Consider the following 17632-nt stretch of genomic DNA (forward strand, 5'->3'; position numbering starts at 1 on the left):
GTTTCTGCGAATTGCAGCGATCCATTTGTCTCTCTTAAGCTTATTTTTCGTCAGTCTGTAAAACAATAACTCCGATTTCTTGCTATGAGTACAGTTGATCGCACAACAGCTCTTTCCCATTTTAGATGTTTACCAGTTGCTCAAACTGAAAGTTTACGCTGTGAAGTCGCATCTGTGACGTCATGCGTATTCCCTCTATAGGACAAAGTGGTAGGTGTGGGACTGCTTTGAACCCTAAGCTTATTTTTCTCATACTTGTATTCTCTTACCAGGGGTGTTGAGGGTTAAACAAGCAGCCTTTCACACACTGCTAACACTGGTTTATGTCATCCTCTGACGTCTCCTTGTTACCTCCCCTAATGCTGTAACTTCTGCACAATTCACATATGGACCAGACTGACGTCTCTCACTGTTATTCCCGTTTGACTTTAAGCTCTGTGTTGCATGTTTGACTTTACAGTCCGTCAGTGTTGTTGTTGCTGCTTTGAATACAGATGTGAACCGGTCTTTAGACTGCTAAGTGGTAAAGATAGATTCTGGGAGGGACATGTAAGCTGTAGTGATGTAAATGGAGTGGATACCTCCTCAAGAGAATAAATATCTACATGCTTTTATTAGCTATACACTTCATATAAATGACCTTGCCTCATAGGTTGTGATTGTGGTGCAGTGACGTTAAATGTCCTTGTTAAAATTGGATAATTTACAGTCTTTTTCCTTGTATTGTATTTTAAATATAACCTAGAAATCCCTGTGAGATTAAAATGAAAAAAAAAACAATACAACTGTTACTGGCCTGTTAAATGGCTGGAATGAAGGCTGTACATGTACACATTTACGATCTTCATTAGAGGTCATTTATTACATCTAACTGACTGCCATTTAGGGACAGAAGCCTGTCATCTCTCCTATAATTCCAGTAATTTACAGAAAATTAGTGGATATTTGAATAAGCAAGGTTGATAGTTCAGTTATATATGGAGCATAATCATGTACTTCTTTTTTTTTTAATAATTAAAGTGGACATTACAGGACTGTCTCAGAAAATGAGAATATTGTGATAAAGTTCTTTATTTTCTGTAATGCAATTTAAAAAAACAAAAATGTCATATATTCTGGATTCATTACAAATCAACTGAAATATTGCAAGCCTTTTATTATTTTAAAATAGCTGATTATGGCTTACAGTTTAAGATTAAGATTCCCAGAATATTCTAATTATTTGAGATAGGATATTTGAGTTTTCTTAAGCTGTAAGCCATGATCAGCAATATTAAAATAATAAAAGGCTTGCAATATTTCAGTTGATTTGTAATGAATCCAGAATGTATGACACTTTTGCATTACAGAAAATGAAGGACTTTATCACAATATTCTACTTTTCTGAGACAGTCCTGTAGATAACCGTTTCTAGTTTCCAGATTCTCCAGTTTATCACTTGAGAATGATAAAGAATATGATCATGAGCAACACAATTTCCTTCAATAGGAAATGTTATTGTTCAAAGTGTATTCTCATCCATCTGCAAGGTTTCCAGGAACCCCTGCACAGCTCTAGTTGTTGCTCAGGAACCAAACACAGAACTCCAATAAACAAAACTTCTGCCTAAACATTTGAGCCAGAATCAGGTTTGGAGTATGAAAGTAAAACATGGTGTTTCATTATCAGTGATGTGCAGGAATGATACAGGGGTGACCGTCATCCTATTTGACAATAAATCAGCTATTGTGGAGTAAAAATCCACATTTTTCAGACCTGAGCCCGGGTCCCGGGGGGGAAGTAGCCTAAGCAGGAAAGCCCCGGCTTCCTTTTGCCACTTAAGCCGCCTCATCTGGAGAGATCCCAAGGTATTCCCAGCACAGCGGAGAGACATTTTTTCTCCAGCGTGTCCTGGCTCTTCCCTGGGGTTTCCTCCCGTTGGGACGTGACTGGAAAACCTCCCCAAGGAGGCGTCCAGGAGCTCTGGCCGGGCCACCCAATCCTCTCCATGTGGACGAGCCCCTTCTCCGTTAGGGCTGGGCGATATGGACCAAAAGTCATATCTCGATATTTTCTAGCTGAATGGCGATACTCGATATATATCGATATTTTTTCTGTGCCATAATTGGGGTTTCCCCCAAAGCATTATAGCATAGCATCTCTGTTAGCTTCATTTTTTTCTGAGGCAAACCCTTAAAAAAACAGTCAGTTTTAATACAAAGCCTCGTGCCAAATGTCACACAGGTTCCTTTATTAACAGAGGTCTGCACAATATCAAAATGTATAAAACAAATGAAATACAAATAAACTGCCTGCATATATAGAATAAAAATGCTTCTTGAATAAAATAAAACAAATATCCCTTTCCTGCATAACAATTAAATTAAAATACACTGTGCAATTAATGTAGACAGTAACAGACAGAGGTTGACAGTTGTGCAAAACATTTGTGCAAATCTCAAATAAAACATTCAAGTCAATTTGTCACAAAATAAGCTATATCAAAATCATAAAAAAAAAATTTTAATCGATATAAACGATATTGTCTCGTACCATATCGCGTTTGAAAATATATCGATATATATTAAAATCTCAATATATTGCCCAGCCCTACTTCTCCATAAGCTTCTCACCTTATCGCTAAGGGAGATTCCAGGCACATCCATCTTTTTCAGATCCATCTCAACTATTTTCATGCTGTAGAAAAGTACTTTTATGAATGATTTTTTTTGGAATTAATGAATTTTTATTTCGAACATGTATATAAAAATAAACAGTAACATCTTCATATTCACATGCAGGACTGTCTCAGAAAATTAGAATATTGTGATTTTCTGTAATGCAATTACAAAAACAAAAATGTCATACATTCTGGATTCATTACAAATCAACTGAAATATTGCAAGCCTTTTATTATTTTAATATTGCTGATCATGGCTTACAGCTTAAGAAAACTCAAATATCCTATCTCAAAAAATGTGAATATTCCGGGAATCTTAATCTTAAACTGAAAGCAATAATCAGCAATATTAAAATAATAAAAGCCTTGCAATATTTCAGTTGATTTGTTATGAATCCAGAATGTATGATATTTTTGGTTTTTTTTAATTGCATTACAGAAAATAAAGAACTTTATCACAATATTCTAATTTTCTGAGACAGTCCTGTATGTTAGAAAAAAGGAGTAACCCCTTTATAACTATGAATTTACATTATTGTTATTATATCTACACAATATCCATATAGATATAGTATAATATTATCCATATAGGTATATATAAAATATAAATATAACATAAATATGATATCAATATATAGAAAATACAAATATTATATAAATCTATATAAATATACACTATATAAACTACATAAATATACCTTTAAATATATATATATGCTACATACCTAATAAATATATAACATATATTACATAATTATAACTATCCCTCTCAACATATAATACTACATAAATATCTACATAAATATCTAAACATTTATAAAATATATGTGAAGGAATGGCATATTTTAAAAGTTCTGAAAAGGTTTTTTAATGAATATTTGCTGACTGTGCTGATACACAGGAAATCTTTAGACAAGTTTGTTAATGAAGTTGATTATCTGGCTTGTTACTGTCACTAACAACTCAAAATTTTTTGTGTGCATCATTGATTTAGCAGAAATCACATCAGTGGATGGAGATTTTGGTTATTTTTCAGATGATTGCAGTGGTTTGTGGTGCTGGCTGTTGTCGTAACTATATATATATATATATATATATATATATATATATATATATATATATATATATATATTAATTTTTTTAGGTTTTACGTAACTCTACACCTTCCTTTTTCAGTCCAAAGCTCCTCCATACAGCAGAAGTCATTTTTTTTCTCTTGGATTGGTGTTTTCTACTTTTCCTCTCAGCTGAACAGTGACCATTTCTTCTAAAGATTACACTTGCATGTTATGCTTCCCCTACAGAAAATTGCGACTTTGTAAAACCAGTGAGCTCCAATGATGTTTTAACCTCCATCAGATATGCTGCATAGCATCTTATGAAACTGCAGCCTACGGGATTTACAAAAGACCACATTTTAAAATGAAATTTCGATTGTTCAGCCTTAGTTATGACGTATACCTGAAAATAAAATCTTGCTCTGTAGATTTTGCAAATCTGGGATACACCATATTTATTTTGCATTGGGATTCAAAACACGTCATTCATCTTTTTGAACGTACAGTGATGTTTAAGCCAAGAATTTATTGTTTTCACAAAAATATGTCATGTCTTCTTCAATAGTTAAAGGGATTTTTCCCCCCCCAAGTCTTACTGTGTCCTCAACACTGTTGGTCTCAGCATTTCATTTGTTTATTGCAACTTCGCAACAGTGGAAAATGTATTTGTCTCCAGTGTAATTATGCATTTTCTTTGCTGCAGGCTTCTCCTCCCAGCCTTATGTCATGGCCAGTGGAGTCACCAAGTCGGGCACTTCCAATGGTTACCCTCTGAAGGCACAGCTGCAAATCATTGGTAAAGTCTTCACTTTTATCACGTCGTGACTGATCTTAAAGTCCAGTCCTCACAGTTTAAATTTAATTTTGTGTGTTTTTTCACAGCGGTAATGAACAAATGCAAAAATCAAACAAATGAGGATTCCATTATTGTATCCCTCGGGGTTATTGTCATTGGTTACACCTGTGGTTTTGATTTTATAATCTTTGCAAGTTTTAATCAATTTGAATTTAGTTCTCATTATTTTTTTTATTTTTTTTTTAATATCTTTTTATTTCACAAAAGAAAGGCAATTAGAAACATCCTTAATGACGGTAGGAAAAAAAAGTGAGTGAATAAAAATATGGAAAATAACATCAGTAAGTAACAGTAGGGGCATCAAAACTCGAATACCTACAGATACATAAGATACATAAAGTAAATGACAGCAATAAAACAGCAATCAGCGTACAATTAAGTTCTCTAAACCAGAGAATAATGGGAACCAAAATTCTTGAAAAAGATGGCCACGGTTATATTTTTCCAATGTTAGTTTTTGTAATGGTAGAAATGCTGTGAGTTGATCTATGAAAGTCTTATAAGATGGCGGGGAATCGTTCTTCCAAAATAAAAGTAAACATTTTTTGGCAAAGTAAGTGATCAAAATTAATATCCTGCATTTTTTGTTATGTAGTTGTAAATTATATGTCATTTAATAAATATAAACTACTGCAAATTTTTTGTCCAGGATTAATTGTGTAAGGGAATTAATTGAATTCCAATAATTTTGTAAACGGTCGCATTCCCAGAACATATGCATGAATGTCCCCTCCATCTTTTTACATCTGGGACACTTTGACAAAATATCCTTTGATATTTTATGCATTTTTATTGGAGTTAAGTAGAATTTGTGAATGAATTTAAAATAAGCTTCCTTCTCCCAAATATTTTTTAACAACTGAAAGTTCCCATTATTAATAAAGTACTTTTTAATTTGAATTAATTTACACATGCACCGCCACAATGATCTTGTGAAGAAGGAAGCATGCAATAGAACTGTATGTGAGGACGTAATGGCCTAAATCCGTTGAATTAGTGGTTAAACGGACTTTATCCCTCAAGAGCTCTAAACCTAGAGCTGAGTCAGGTCCTATTGAGTCCGTGTGAGCACAAATGATGACGCTGTTCTACAGTACACAGCTTTCACAGTTTACAGATCTCTGTGCTGTTCAGACAAGAGTCTTGAAGTCGGTGTGGTGTTCAAACTACGCGACTGGTCTGTGATGTGGGCGTTACTCGAGCCTGACGGCAGTGTGTTATATCAACAAACATGCAGGAAATGAGGAGTAATCGCATGCAAAACAGGAAAAGATTACCTGAAGATAAAATAAAGATAGAAACATAAACAAAGGGCCAATCCCAATACACCCCCTACTTTCTACCACTACCCCTAAAAAAAGAAGCCACAGATTTTAGGGCACTTGAAATCTTCCCAGGGGCCTGTCCCAATACTCCCACTACTCCTACTTTTCAGCACCACCCCTAAAATCAGGAAGCTGAGAGCCAAAAGCCGTTTTAATTTCAGCTGTAGCGCTGTTAATATGCCACTTTATTGAGTTTTAATATTTTTTCAGGCGTAAAAGTAACCGTTAAGATCCCCAACCTGGGCTCAGTTTATCCAAATAACGCCTGTTAAGAAATCTGATCTGCGGCTCGGAGCAGCAGCAGCAGCAGCTCACGTACAGACGTGATCGCCAGGTCAACCTGTGCCGTTGTCCCGGGGAGAAACCTGCAGCTCTGTGGAGAATTACCGCTGGCTGAAATAAATCATTTAGGAAGATAAATGTTGGTTTAATAGATGAAATCTAACAGTTGTAGCTACGCCTCTTAAGAAATTTGCTCCAAAAATTTTGGGATTTCTGCCTGCCAGCTTGGGAGCTGATTTATGGGTCTGCGTTAAATCGACGCAGAACCTACAGCGTAGGGTACGGCATATGGCGCGCGTCGCCGCATAACCTGCGCCGTATGCTAAGATAAGATAAGATAATCCTTTAATAGTCCCACAGAGGGGAAATTTGCAGTTTACAGCAGCAAAGGGGATAGTTCAAAAACAAGAGGCATCAATAGAAAAGTAATAACACAGTAATAATAACACACTATAAACAGTAAACTTGTATATACAATAATAATAAGAAAAATAAATAATAAGAAATACTAGTATATAAAAAAATAACATTTTTAACATTTTAACATAAGGCTCTGCGTTGGTGTAACGCGGAACCATAAATCAGCCTTTATTCTGGCGTGATCTTCGCAACAACGGGCGAACGAGTGATTATGTACATGAGTACACTGAGTGAATATTATGAAAGTAAAATATATATTTATCTCTAGAAATGTAATCAAAACGCATTTTTATGCAGAAACTAACTCAAAATATAGATTTTTTTTCCTTCTTTTTATTCACTAAAAAATAAGATGTCGCCATGTGTTTTTTTTATTCAGTCCGCAAATGACAACGAAAAGCATTCTCGGAAATGTTTCTAGCCCTTGGTCATCTAGGGCAGGGGTTCTTAACCTTTCTGACCTTGGGGCCCAATTTTTACAGTACAGAATGGCCCGGGGCCCATTAAATATTAAGTATTCAACTAAAGTGATAGTATTCAACTAAAACTTTAAGAGGTCCATTTAGAGAAAATGTACTCAAGCGAAGGTCCAGAACATCATTATATATATATATATATATATATATATATATATATATATATATATATATATTCAAGTAGCCTCATAGTTGTATCAACATCTGCATCTGACTTTTATATTAAAAAAGTACATATTTGCCACTTAGCATGTGTAACTTGAATTACACATATTTTTTTCTCTTAAAAATAAAAAACATTTTATTTTATTTTTCAAATGCTATCTTATTTTATTTCTCTACCAGCAGTTTGAATTTCCCCTTTTCTTTGTTAATTGTCTCAACACGTTTTTATAATAAATGAATATAAACATGAGCCTGGAACATATTTAGTTTTAATTATGTTCATTGTGGAGAAAGCTGCTTCACAACTGTATGTTGACCCAAATATAGGCAGGATGTTTTAAGATGGTCAGTTTATTTTCTGTGACTTCAGTTCTGTGCATATTTAAAAATAGAGCGGGAACAAAACTTAGTTTTATTGTACTTTTATTTAAGATATTACATTAATCAGTTGAGTTGTCAGAGGACTCAGCGCTTCAGGTTTCATCCGAGCCTGATCAGCTGAGACGGGCAGGAGCCCGCAGCGTCTGGCTGCGGAGCAACAGAGTCACTTTCAGATGCTTTTGAGAAAGCCCGAACAGTCCAGTCCAGCAGACACGTCAGCCCACGCATCTACATCTACCATCCTTCAGCAGTAAACGACGGAGCCCGCAAGCCCGAGCGGCACCGACCTCCCCGGCCACGGGGACGCGTCGGGATAAATGATCACGCCGCGCTCGCTCGCTCTGGGCGCAGACCCAAGTAATCGATCCCTAATCCTGGCGGATCTAAACCTACTCCGTGCAAAATGAAGGATTTACTCTGTAAATACACAACATTTCTCTTACTATTACACGTACAGCTAGCTGAGTGTCTTCTCCTCATTTGGTTGGGAGTTGCTATGCAGTCCCGCGGCCCCCGCGCCCACATGTACAAAACTGAAATCTTTTTGCGGCCCACTAGATGGCGCTCGCGGCCCAAGTGTGGGCCGCGGCCCTATGGTTAAGAATCACTGATCTAGGGTGCATCTGAAAACCATCGCTCTGAAGGGCTAGATTCATATCCACTGCCCCTAAATAAGCACACTCCCCCTAGGTGAAAAGAGGAATTGGGACACCACTACCCTCACAGGAACGTGCAAAATTTAGGGATAGTGCTAAAAACTAGGGGTAGGGGGTGTATTGGGACAGGGGCAAAGATTCCTGCTTGTGTTTCCTTAAACATTTACTGTATCTGTATCTGGCTTTGTGGGTTTCCCTTCTCATAGTGACATCACCCAATGCCTTGCTCTCTAATTGGCTGTAGCTCAAATGTTTATCCCTCCATTGATTCCAGATATTAAGTATACTAGATCTTGGTTATTATGTTGCCAACTGTCTGTGATTTATCTTTTGAGTTGCGCACACATAACTTTTTACCTCTGGCCAGATGGTAGATGCGCCGACTGGCAAATTGGGCATAAAATAGTGTAGTCTGAAATTTAGTTTAAATGCAAAGTGAGGTTAAAAATGAAATTTAAACATAAAAAAGTTTAGATTCCCATAATGAACTCTATAGTAAAAAAAAAACCAACTATATTACACAGGAATCCTTTATGTATGGCTAAGTAAAGTTAATCTCTGAAGTGTGCAAGTCCTTCAGGCACAAAACAGAAAATACAGCAAAATAATAGTTTTATTCTGAATTACATTGTTTTTGTAATTGTTGGGACATCCTTAATGACGTATTTTTTGATGCTTCCTTCATATTAAGCTGTCACCTCACTGTATTTAAATAAAATTGCTGTACTAAAGTTTATGTATATCAATGAGTGGATGTTGAGCATTTTGGGTAGTTCTTCTATTAAGTTACAATGAATTTAGAAATTGACATGTATGTTTATTTCCTTGTTCCTGATAAATTTCCATGTTTTGGTTCTGGCTGGCTGCGTTAAAACGGTCTCTTCTTTCTTTCTCAGTGCTATCAGCTAAACTTAAAGAAAACAAGAAGAACTGGTTTGGTCCCAGTCCTTACGTCGAGCTGACAGTTGACGGTCAGTCAAAGAAAACCGAGAAATGCAACAACACCCACAGCCCCAAATGGAAGCAGCCCCTCACCGTGTAAGTCAAGACACTTCATATTTCATTTAGGTTCAGTGAATATTCACAGAAAGATCTGATCGGCTCAGCGTGGAGATGCAGTGAACTGTGCATTCCTTATCACTCATCTGAATGTTTCAAGGTTACTGGTCTGGTGTTTCTAAGAGCTTGTCTTGGATTTACAAAAAAAACTCGTATGAAACTGTTAATGACGTATCCTCCGAGTACAATTTTTGTGATTTGTAGTCTTAAAGAAGGCTACATGTAGCAGTCTGTCATTATCTATACTCTTTGGAACACGTTATAGGGTATTCTGTTTTCACAAGTAGACTTGCAAAGTGTCTATGATTTTTTTAAATTAGAAACTTTCCATTGGACTTAATGGGAATAAAGTAGATTTATTTTTATTTTTTTTCAACTACAGGTTGGTTTATTACGACGGAGTATTAGGGCCAAACTAAGACGAAAATAAAATGGAAATTACGAGAATAAAGTCATAATAATATGAGAATAAAGTCGTAAAATTACGAGAATAAAGTCATAATATTGCAAGAATAAAGTCGTAATATTTTGAGAATAAAGTCGTAATATTTTGAGAATAAAGTCGTAATATTACGAGAATAAAGTCGTAATAAATATATTATAAATATAACTTCACAAGATGCTCAATATTCCTCATTTTAATACAGGGAGAAGACTGCTCTTCCTGTTAGAGTTCTCATAAATTATATTCTCATAATATTACGACTTTATTCTCATAAACTACGACTTTATTCTCGTAATGTTACGACTTTCTCGTAATATTACGACTTTATTCTCATAATATTACGACTTTATGCTATTACAACTTTATTCTCGCAACATTATGACTTTATTCTCGTAATTTTACGACTTTATTCTCATTATATTATGACTTTATTCTCGTAATTTCCAATTTTTTTGTTTTTGTCTTAGTTTGGCCCTAATACTCTGTCGTAGTTTATATCAGTTACCTTAGATGTATTTGAAGGAGGAAACAACTTTAAGCCTATTTTTGTTATGACAATCAGATATAAAGCAAATCCAGTTGAATTTCTACCCTGTCTGTCCCTCTTTTACGTGCTAGGTAGTTTCTAGAATTCACAATGACTATTGAATCCAAGGATTAGTCAGGTTGTCATGATATTACACGTCTAAAAGTATTTTTTCCGTAACTAGTTGGATAGTAAATCGGATATCCTAGGAGACCTGGAGCTGGTTTAGCATCTGCTGTCATGTTGACTTTGTATCAGTTTTCTGTGGTGAAGAGAGAGCTGAGCCAAAAGGCACTAGTTGATCTATGTTTACACCCTCACCCGTGGTCACAAATTGTGGGTGGTGACAGGAAACAATGAGATTGCAGATAGAAACGGCTGAAACCGAGTTTTCCCTGCAAGGTGGCAGGACTTGCCCTCGAAGAAAAGTTTCTATGGTCTATATTTTTAAAGTTCCTTAACTGACTCAACTTTTTTTCTTGATTTTATTCAAACGGACCTGTGAAAGTGACTGAGAGAGAAATAAACACCAAAGTCCTCTCTGAATCCAGGTTTTCTCACATGTCCGGTTGCCGTAAGAGTCTTGCATAGTCATGCCGAGTGTGCGCTTGTCACGTAAAACATTGTGGCGATGGACAGCTGCAGCTGAAAATATGTTTGCTGCATCGTTATGCTTGTTGAGCCGTCTGTTTTATTGCACTCTTAACAATTATCAATAAAAAAAAACACAGTCACTGCCGCCAGAGCCAGAGATAATATCATGCAAGCCTCTGCAAGTCCTCATGGCTAAAGTTTTCTCTCTGCAAGAGAGTTAGTGCTGATTTGCCAAAAGAAAATTCATATGAAGCTCATAAGCATGCAGATGGGAGCACTTGAAAATAATAATGCTGTTAAAATTAGACACAGAGGAGATGAGATGCTTTACATCAGTTTTCCGTCGTTCCTTTGGCTCAAACATTGAGAGAATAAACTGACCAGTTTTCAGCTAATTTTTTTCCATAAAAACAAAGACAAGATGTGCTTAGACAGCACTGTTAAGCTGCTGGGTTAATCTGTACAACTAAACAACCGCTTCTGTGTGCGTTTCTTGGTTAATTTGACTGCAGCGCTGAAAATGATGCACATGTTTGACTACCTGCAGAGGTGTCAAGTAACGAAGTACAAATACTTCGTTACCTTACTTGAGTAGAAATTTTGGTTATCTATACTTCACTGGAGTAATTATTTTTCAGACGACTTTTTACTTTTACTCCTTACATTTTCACACAATTATCTGTACTTTTTACTCCTTACATTTTAAAAACAGCCTCGTTACTCTATTTCATTTTGGCCTTTAAAAAAAACTATCCAGTTAAATTGCTCCATCCAGATAGAGTGAATTTGGTTGTGGTTGTTTCAGATGTTCTTGTCCAGTTTTGTTCTTACATCCGTTCCCTCAGATTCCTGCAACTAAACTTGGATGTTTATTCCAATAAAGGTTAGGATAAATGATAACATGAACATGAACGTTTGACTTTTAGCACCATTACAATACTTATAGGCAACTAGTCATCATATCTGCTGCTCTCTGAAACACATGTTAATGCTCAATAGTACACATATATGGTTCTTTAATATATTTGCATTATACTAAGATACATTCATTTTCAATGGCTTTTGTCCTTAATGGCTTTTTTCCCCCTTACATTACTTTTACTTTTATACTTTAAGTAGTTTTGAAACCAGTACTTTTATATTTTTGAGTAAAAAACTTGAGTTGATACTTCAACTTCTACAGGAGTATTTTAAACTCTAGTATCTATACTTCTACCTGAGTAATGAATGTGAATACTTTTGACACCTCTGACTACCGGTAGGGCAGATTGTAGTCTCAAAAATATGCGTCAGAAAATCGATGAGTTTTCATTCAAAAATGCCACTTAGTCGGAAGATTTATTTCTCCATGCCTGAAAGAGCTGTAGAAATAGTGAAGGCCACCGAAGAACTGTTTAATCAGTTTGGTGGTAATAACCTGGAGTTGCTCGAGGCTGGTAGAAGTTTTCATTTATGACTCATCAGTGAAGCACACTGCACAGATCAGGGCAGTTTAGTTTTGTTTTACAGGAAACTGTCCAGAACTTGAACAGTTTCTAACCGGAGGAAACAAAATAAAGTGCAACGCCTTTTGAGCGGTTTTTACTGCATCAGCTCGTTTTTCCAGATGAGTCACTGGATCTTCCTAATTTATTTTGAGCAGTAAGCTTCCTGTGGGTGGAATGCAGAAATGGCATAAATGAGTAACGACAGATGGGAAGACGTTGTTCTAGAGATGTTAATCATAATTATTATTTGGCTATTAAAAAAAAAAAAATTGTTTAGCAAAATAATAAATGCTCAAAATTCTTCATATAATTTAATTTTAATCAGCGGCAGAGCAAAGGTTTTATCATCAGTACTGTGGACCAGTCCTCCAGTATTTAGATCTGTAGTTCCCACCATGCATTTGGGTGAGATTCAGGGCTTGAGTCTGTCACCTCATCATTTTGGCGCATTATTTTGGTTCACCGACTTGTCCGAACTTCCTGGTAATATCTTCTGAATTTTGATGAAGTCGTCTTTCCCATGGATTGGCTTAAGGTCCACAGAATATCTTTATGAATCTGACTCGCTGTACGGGAACCAGATCTGCAGAGACACTTGAAGAGCTTGCGTCAGATGAAAATAGAGTCGTCAAGACAGAAGAGCCGTTAGATGCCGGGAACATCACCCCACTGCCGATTTATGGTAATAAGAATGTTAAAAAAAAGTGCCAGAAAACAATAAACCCCACCCTTGGGGAGAGAATGATCCCAAGTGTTTACACACGATGGCCCTTTTTGCAAATGCAAAAAATATTTTATACTCGTGAAGGTGATGACTGAGAGAGGTTAGGAATAATTCTGGACAGGGTTTATTTTGTAAAAAACAGGGGTTATGTCAGGATGTGTTCATCCCCTGTGTTGCCTAACAAGGAGGCGTTTCCACCCCGTTTCCATGGTTATTTCTGTAGTCAGAGAAAACATAAGAAAGAGGGAGAGTGTTTCGCTTTTTTCTTTGTTTTGTTTTTTTTTTTTTGCAATTTGCAGCTTTTTTTTTTTAGAAGAAATGGAGATAGAGGAAATGAACGGAAAAAGTGAAAAGCAGCTCCGGGAAATGATGTCTTGAAAACTAGATCCATCCTGGCACAACGAAGCCGTGAAAATCAGCCGAACAAAAACAACGTTGGTTCCATCCAACGGCGGATATTTCCTGTGTGACGTCAACGTCTCACTCTCTGTACTAGAAATTTTAATCATCTTTCGGCCTGTTTTCATTAAATTTACTGGCAGAAAATTAAAAGATAATGCCGCTTTAGGGGCGAGTGAATTCAGTGCATTTAGGAACCTTTATTCTGTTTCATAATAACGAGTTTGTTTTAGGCCCATGTGAGCAGAGTTAATCTGTAACAAGTGTTTACTATGGGATGTAATTGGACGTGAGCCCTCGTATCCACAGTGTCTCCTCCCGGGGGGGACAGATGGCCGTCACCGCCGAGGCTACAGACGTTCGCTGTCCTCAAACAGCCCCTGAACTTTATTGCCATTTGTTTGCTTTCACAACAAAAACGAAGCCTTCAGCTGCTCACGCAGAGCGGCTGCAGTCCGCAGCTTCATCAACTTCTCGTTTCCACAGGATTGTGACGCCGTTCAGCAAACTAGTGTTCCGTGTGTGGAGCTACCAAACGCTGAAGTCAGACGTGCTGCTCGGCGTGGCCACTCTGGACGTCAGCGACACGCTCAAGTCCAACGACATGAAAAGTAGGTGGACGAGGCACAAACGAATGCTTATACTAATGTGTTTTAGTTTGATAACTTAGATCCACAGGTCCATGATGACTATTTTGATTGTTACAGGCTAAAGGTTGCTGTTGAGGGGAGCACAGTACAAAAACAAAACGACAAAATCTATGTTTTTGCTCAGATTTCCTCTTATATGTGGGATTCTTTGCATGCACGTGTGTATGAGCATGAAGGTTTTCTAGAATGATTGTTATTTTAGGAGACAGCAGCAAAAAATAAATAAATAAATAGGATAGCATAAAAAATTGTAATAAATAAGCAAAAATTATAAATAAATAATAATAAAATAATTAAAAATTTAAATATTTTTTAACAAATTTAAAATAAAATAAATAAATAAACAAAAATGATAATAAAATAATAATTAAAAAGAATTTAAATTTTAAATAATTTTTAACAAATTTAAAAAAAATAAAAAGGTTAAAAGGTGTAGTCAGTATTAACGCAGGAAAAAATGAGAGAGTAAGGGATGAGGGAGGAGAGTAGAGAAGAAAGGAGATACAGAGAGAGAGAGACAAAGGGACAAACAAGCAAAAAGTGACAATGGTCTTTGGGGGCATCTCTGGCTCAGGGGGGCCCAGGGTCGGACCGGTCTGGACAGCATTTGTTTGTGTTCTGTTTCCCTTTTAATTTGGAGGGGAGCCCATTTAATGAAACTAGAAAAGTTTGTACCGTTTCTTCTGCATTAAAATATAATCCGTTAGAGAGAAGGTGAGAAGCTCGGTCATCCAGGAGGAGCTCAGAATAAAGCACTGCAAAACTCAAAATCTTAACAAGAATATTTGTCTTATTTCTAGTTGAAATGTCTCATTTTTAGTCAAAAAATCTCATTACACTTAAAACAAGACTCATCACTGGAAAAATCTGCCAGTGGAACAAGATTTTTTTGCTTGTGTTGAAGATAAATCTTGTCCCACTGGCAGATTTTTCTACTTATTTCAAGTGAACATTTACTTGAAACAGGTGAAAATTGTAAAATAAGTTTTTTTTTTTTGGTAAAGACTTGTTTTAAGTGTAATGAGATTTTTTGACTAAAAATGAGACATTTTAACTAGAAATAAGACAAATATTCTTGTTAAGATTTTGAGTTTTTGCAGTGAGCCGCTGCTCCTCCACATCAGGATGGGCCAGATGAGGGGGCTCGGGCATCTGGTGAGGATTTGGTGACGCCTCCGGGACGCCTCCTTGGCGAGGTCTTCCAGGCATGTCCCACTGGAGGGACCGCGTCTCTCTGCTGGCCCGGAAACGCCTCGGGGATCCCCCACAATGAGCTGGATGAAGTGGCCGCAGAGAGGGAGATCTGGGCTTCCCTGCTTAGGCTACCGCCCCCGCGACCCGACCTCGGAGATGGATGGATAAATTTAACAGCAACAGCAGAAGACGACTCTACGGTCACTATTTGCTGATATCACTGACTACGTTTACATGTGGTCAAAATTCGGGTTATTGCTAATATTCCGGTTTATGAAACATTCTGAATATTCCGTTTACATGGTGATTAATCATTTAGGATATCTGGATCAAACCAGCGACGCGTGGAGAACATCATGACACAATTACGTCATTTCCGCTTCTTCTTCCTGTATCCAAATTCAAAAGAAATGCTGCTTCGCGCAACTTTTCTCTCACCTTCTTGTAAATCTCGCTATCCCGGTACTTTCTACCGTCTACAAATGCAGAAATGTTCATATCCTTCACCGCATTTATGAAGTGATTAGTCTCCTCCTGGTCTTGTGTTTCTCCGTGTTTATAAGAACTTCCTGGACTCAAAAGACCAGGATTCCTTGCGAACAGAACATGTGCAGAAAACAAATTCATGTTCCTTTTGATCTGGGTATTCCAACCAAATATTCAGGTTTTAAAAGGAGTAACCCAGGGGTCATATACAGGTTTTTAAAAACCCGAATATGAGCAAATTTGGGTTATTGGTGTTTACATGGCCGTGCAAAACCGGGTTATTGCTAATATTCGGGTTTTAAAAGGGTTATTGATGCATGTAAACGCAGTCGGTGACTCATCACAGCCCTCAGTTGCTAAACAACCATCTTAACGCAGTTGGCGAACGGAAATATAAGGGATAGTCACAGAAACGGCATTTAAAACAGATGGATGTACAAATACATTAAAGTGGAATATAAATGGGCCTTAAGTGTAGGTCACAGTTTTTCAAAGTGGTGCAGAAGCAACGCTACGATGCGTTCAAGGTCTTTACTGAACAGTATTTCAAATCACTTTCATATGTGGCTGTCCAGGCTTTGTTCTCCTTTCTCATCCCCTTTTGCCCTGGTAGATTTGTGTGCTGTTTATTTTTCATATGTGTCTCATAAAGACCAGATTCGGTTCGCTCTGTGGCCGTTTTTATGCGTGGACCTATTCCAGTAATGGAGGAGAACTCGACAACAGCTGATCCATGATGGGACTGGAAAAATTAACATTAACATTCAATAACCTTTTTTTTCCCTGTTAGATTTAGAGAATATTTGAACATAAATACTCTACAAATATTGTTTTTTATAAATGAGTCTTTGATTCTCCCACAAAGAACAACATTAGACCCGTACAGGAATAGCAGACCTACCAGGGTTTCCATGTTCTGCTCATTTATTCACATAATCTCCAGCATTTCCCTGCAGCCGCTGAGCCAAGGAAAACACTACTTGTGTTGTTGTGCTTTTATTTCCCAACTCTAAGGATGTTCTTAGCTATTAACATAAAGTTTCACATTGCTTTGTAGCACTGATGGATAGCACTGAATACAGGCGGTAACATTTTAGGTACTTTTTGTCTGACGGTGACTAAAATGTGTTGTTTTGCTGCAGTTTGTGAGGTGGTGCAGACGCTGCAGCTGTGCACGGACAGAGACCAGACGGATGTGGTGGGAGATCTGTCCGTCTGCCTGGACGGCATGACCGTCGACCCCGAGATGTTTGCCACGGCCGAAGCCAACCACCACAGTAAGAGCCAGAGCCAGTTTGAATAGTTTAATCTACATTTTTCAGTTTGTTTTTATTATAGTTGCAGATATTGGAGCACAAATCTTAATTTTGTCAGCATTGTATTCCAGCGTTGCTGCACACATCAACAGTGCAAGCACATTAGATAAACTTTTTTTTCCCCCCTTTTTTTTTTAGATACATTAAATGGGGAATCCCAGCCTAATGGTGATCATGTCATAAGGTAAAGTAATCTTTGTCATCTGAAGTATACATTTATTTATTTTTTTCTCCATGTCACATTTCTTAAATTATTAGGGCCCGAGCACTTACAGTGCAAAGGCCCTATTGTATCTGTACACATTTTTGTTCTTGTTTTTCTCGTTTTCTTTTTGTTTTTTTTTTCAGACGAAATGAGGGCCTTTTTTCCCCCTAAACGTGCCCCAAAAGTCACCAAATTTTGCACGCAAGCCAGGCCTGGCGATAAATTTGATATTTAATGGTTTTGATTAATGGGCGTGGCCTAATGGCTCA

At 37.1% G+C, this 17632-nt stretch overlaps 1 protein-coding gene across 3 annotated transcripts in view; it reads left to right on the top strand.

Annotated features, from left to right (window-relative positions):
• LOC133457487 (E3 ubiquitin-protein ligase Itchy-like) overlaps window positions 1-17632 on the top strand; it is a 47944-nt gene that overhangs the window by 5239 nt on the left and 25073 nt on the right. For all 3 annotated transcript variants that reach the window (XM_061736817.1, XM_061736818.1, XM_061736819.1), the window contains exons 2-6: window positions 4421-4513; window positions 9175-9316; window positions 13999-14123; window positions 16985-17119; window positions 17297-17342. In XM_061736817.1, the coding sequence (XP_061592801.1) occupies window positions 4444-4513; window positions 9175-9316; window positions 13999-14123; window positions 16985-17119; window positions 17297-17342 (518 nt within the window). In that variant the 5' untranslated portion in view covers window positions 4421-4443. The remainder of the gene's footprint in view (window positions 1-4420; window positions 4514-9174; window positions 9317-13998; window positions 14124-16984; window positions 17120-17296; window positions 17343-17632) is intronic.

The sequence above is a fragment of the Cololabis saira genome, chromosome 12, assembly GCF_033807715.1.
Source record: "Cololabis saira isolate AMF1-May2022 chromosome 12, fColSai1.1, whole genome shotgun sequence".
Classification (NCBI taxonomy): Eukaryota; Metazoa; Chordata; class Actinopteri; order Beloniformes; family Belonidae; genus Cololabis; species Cololabis saira.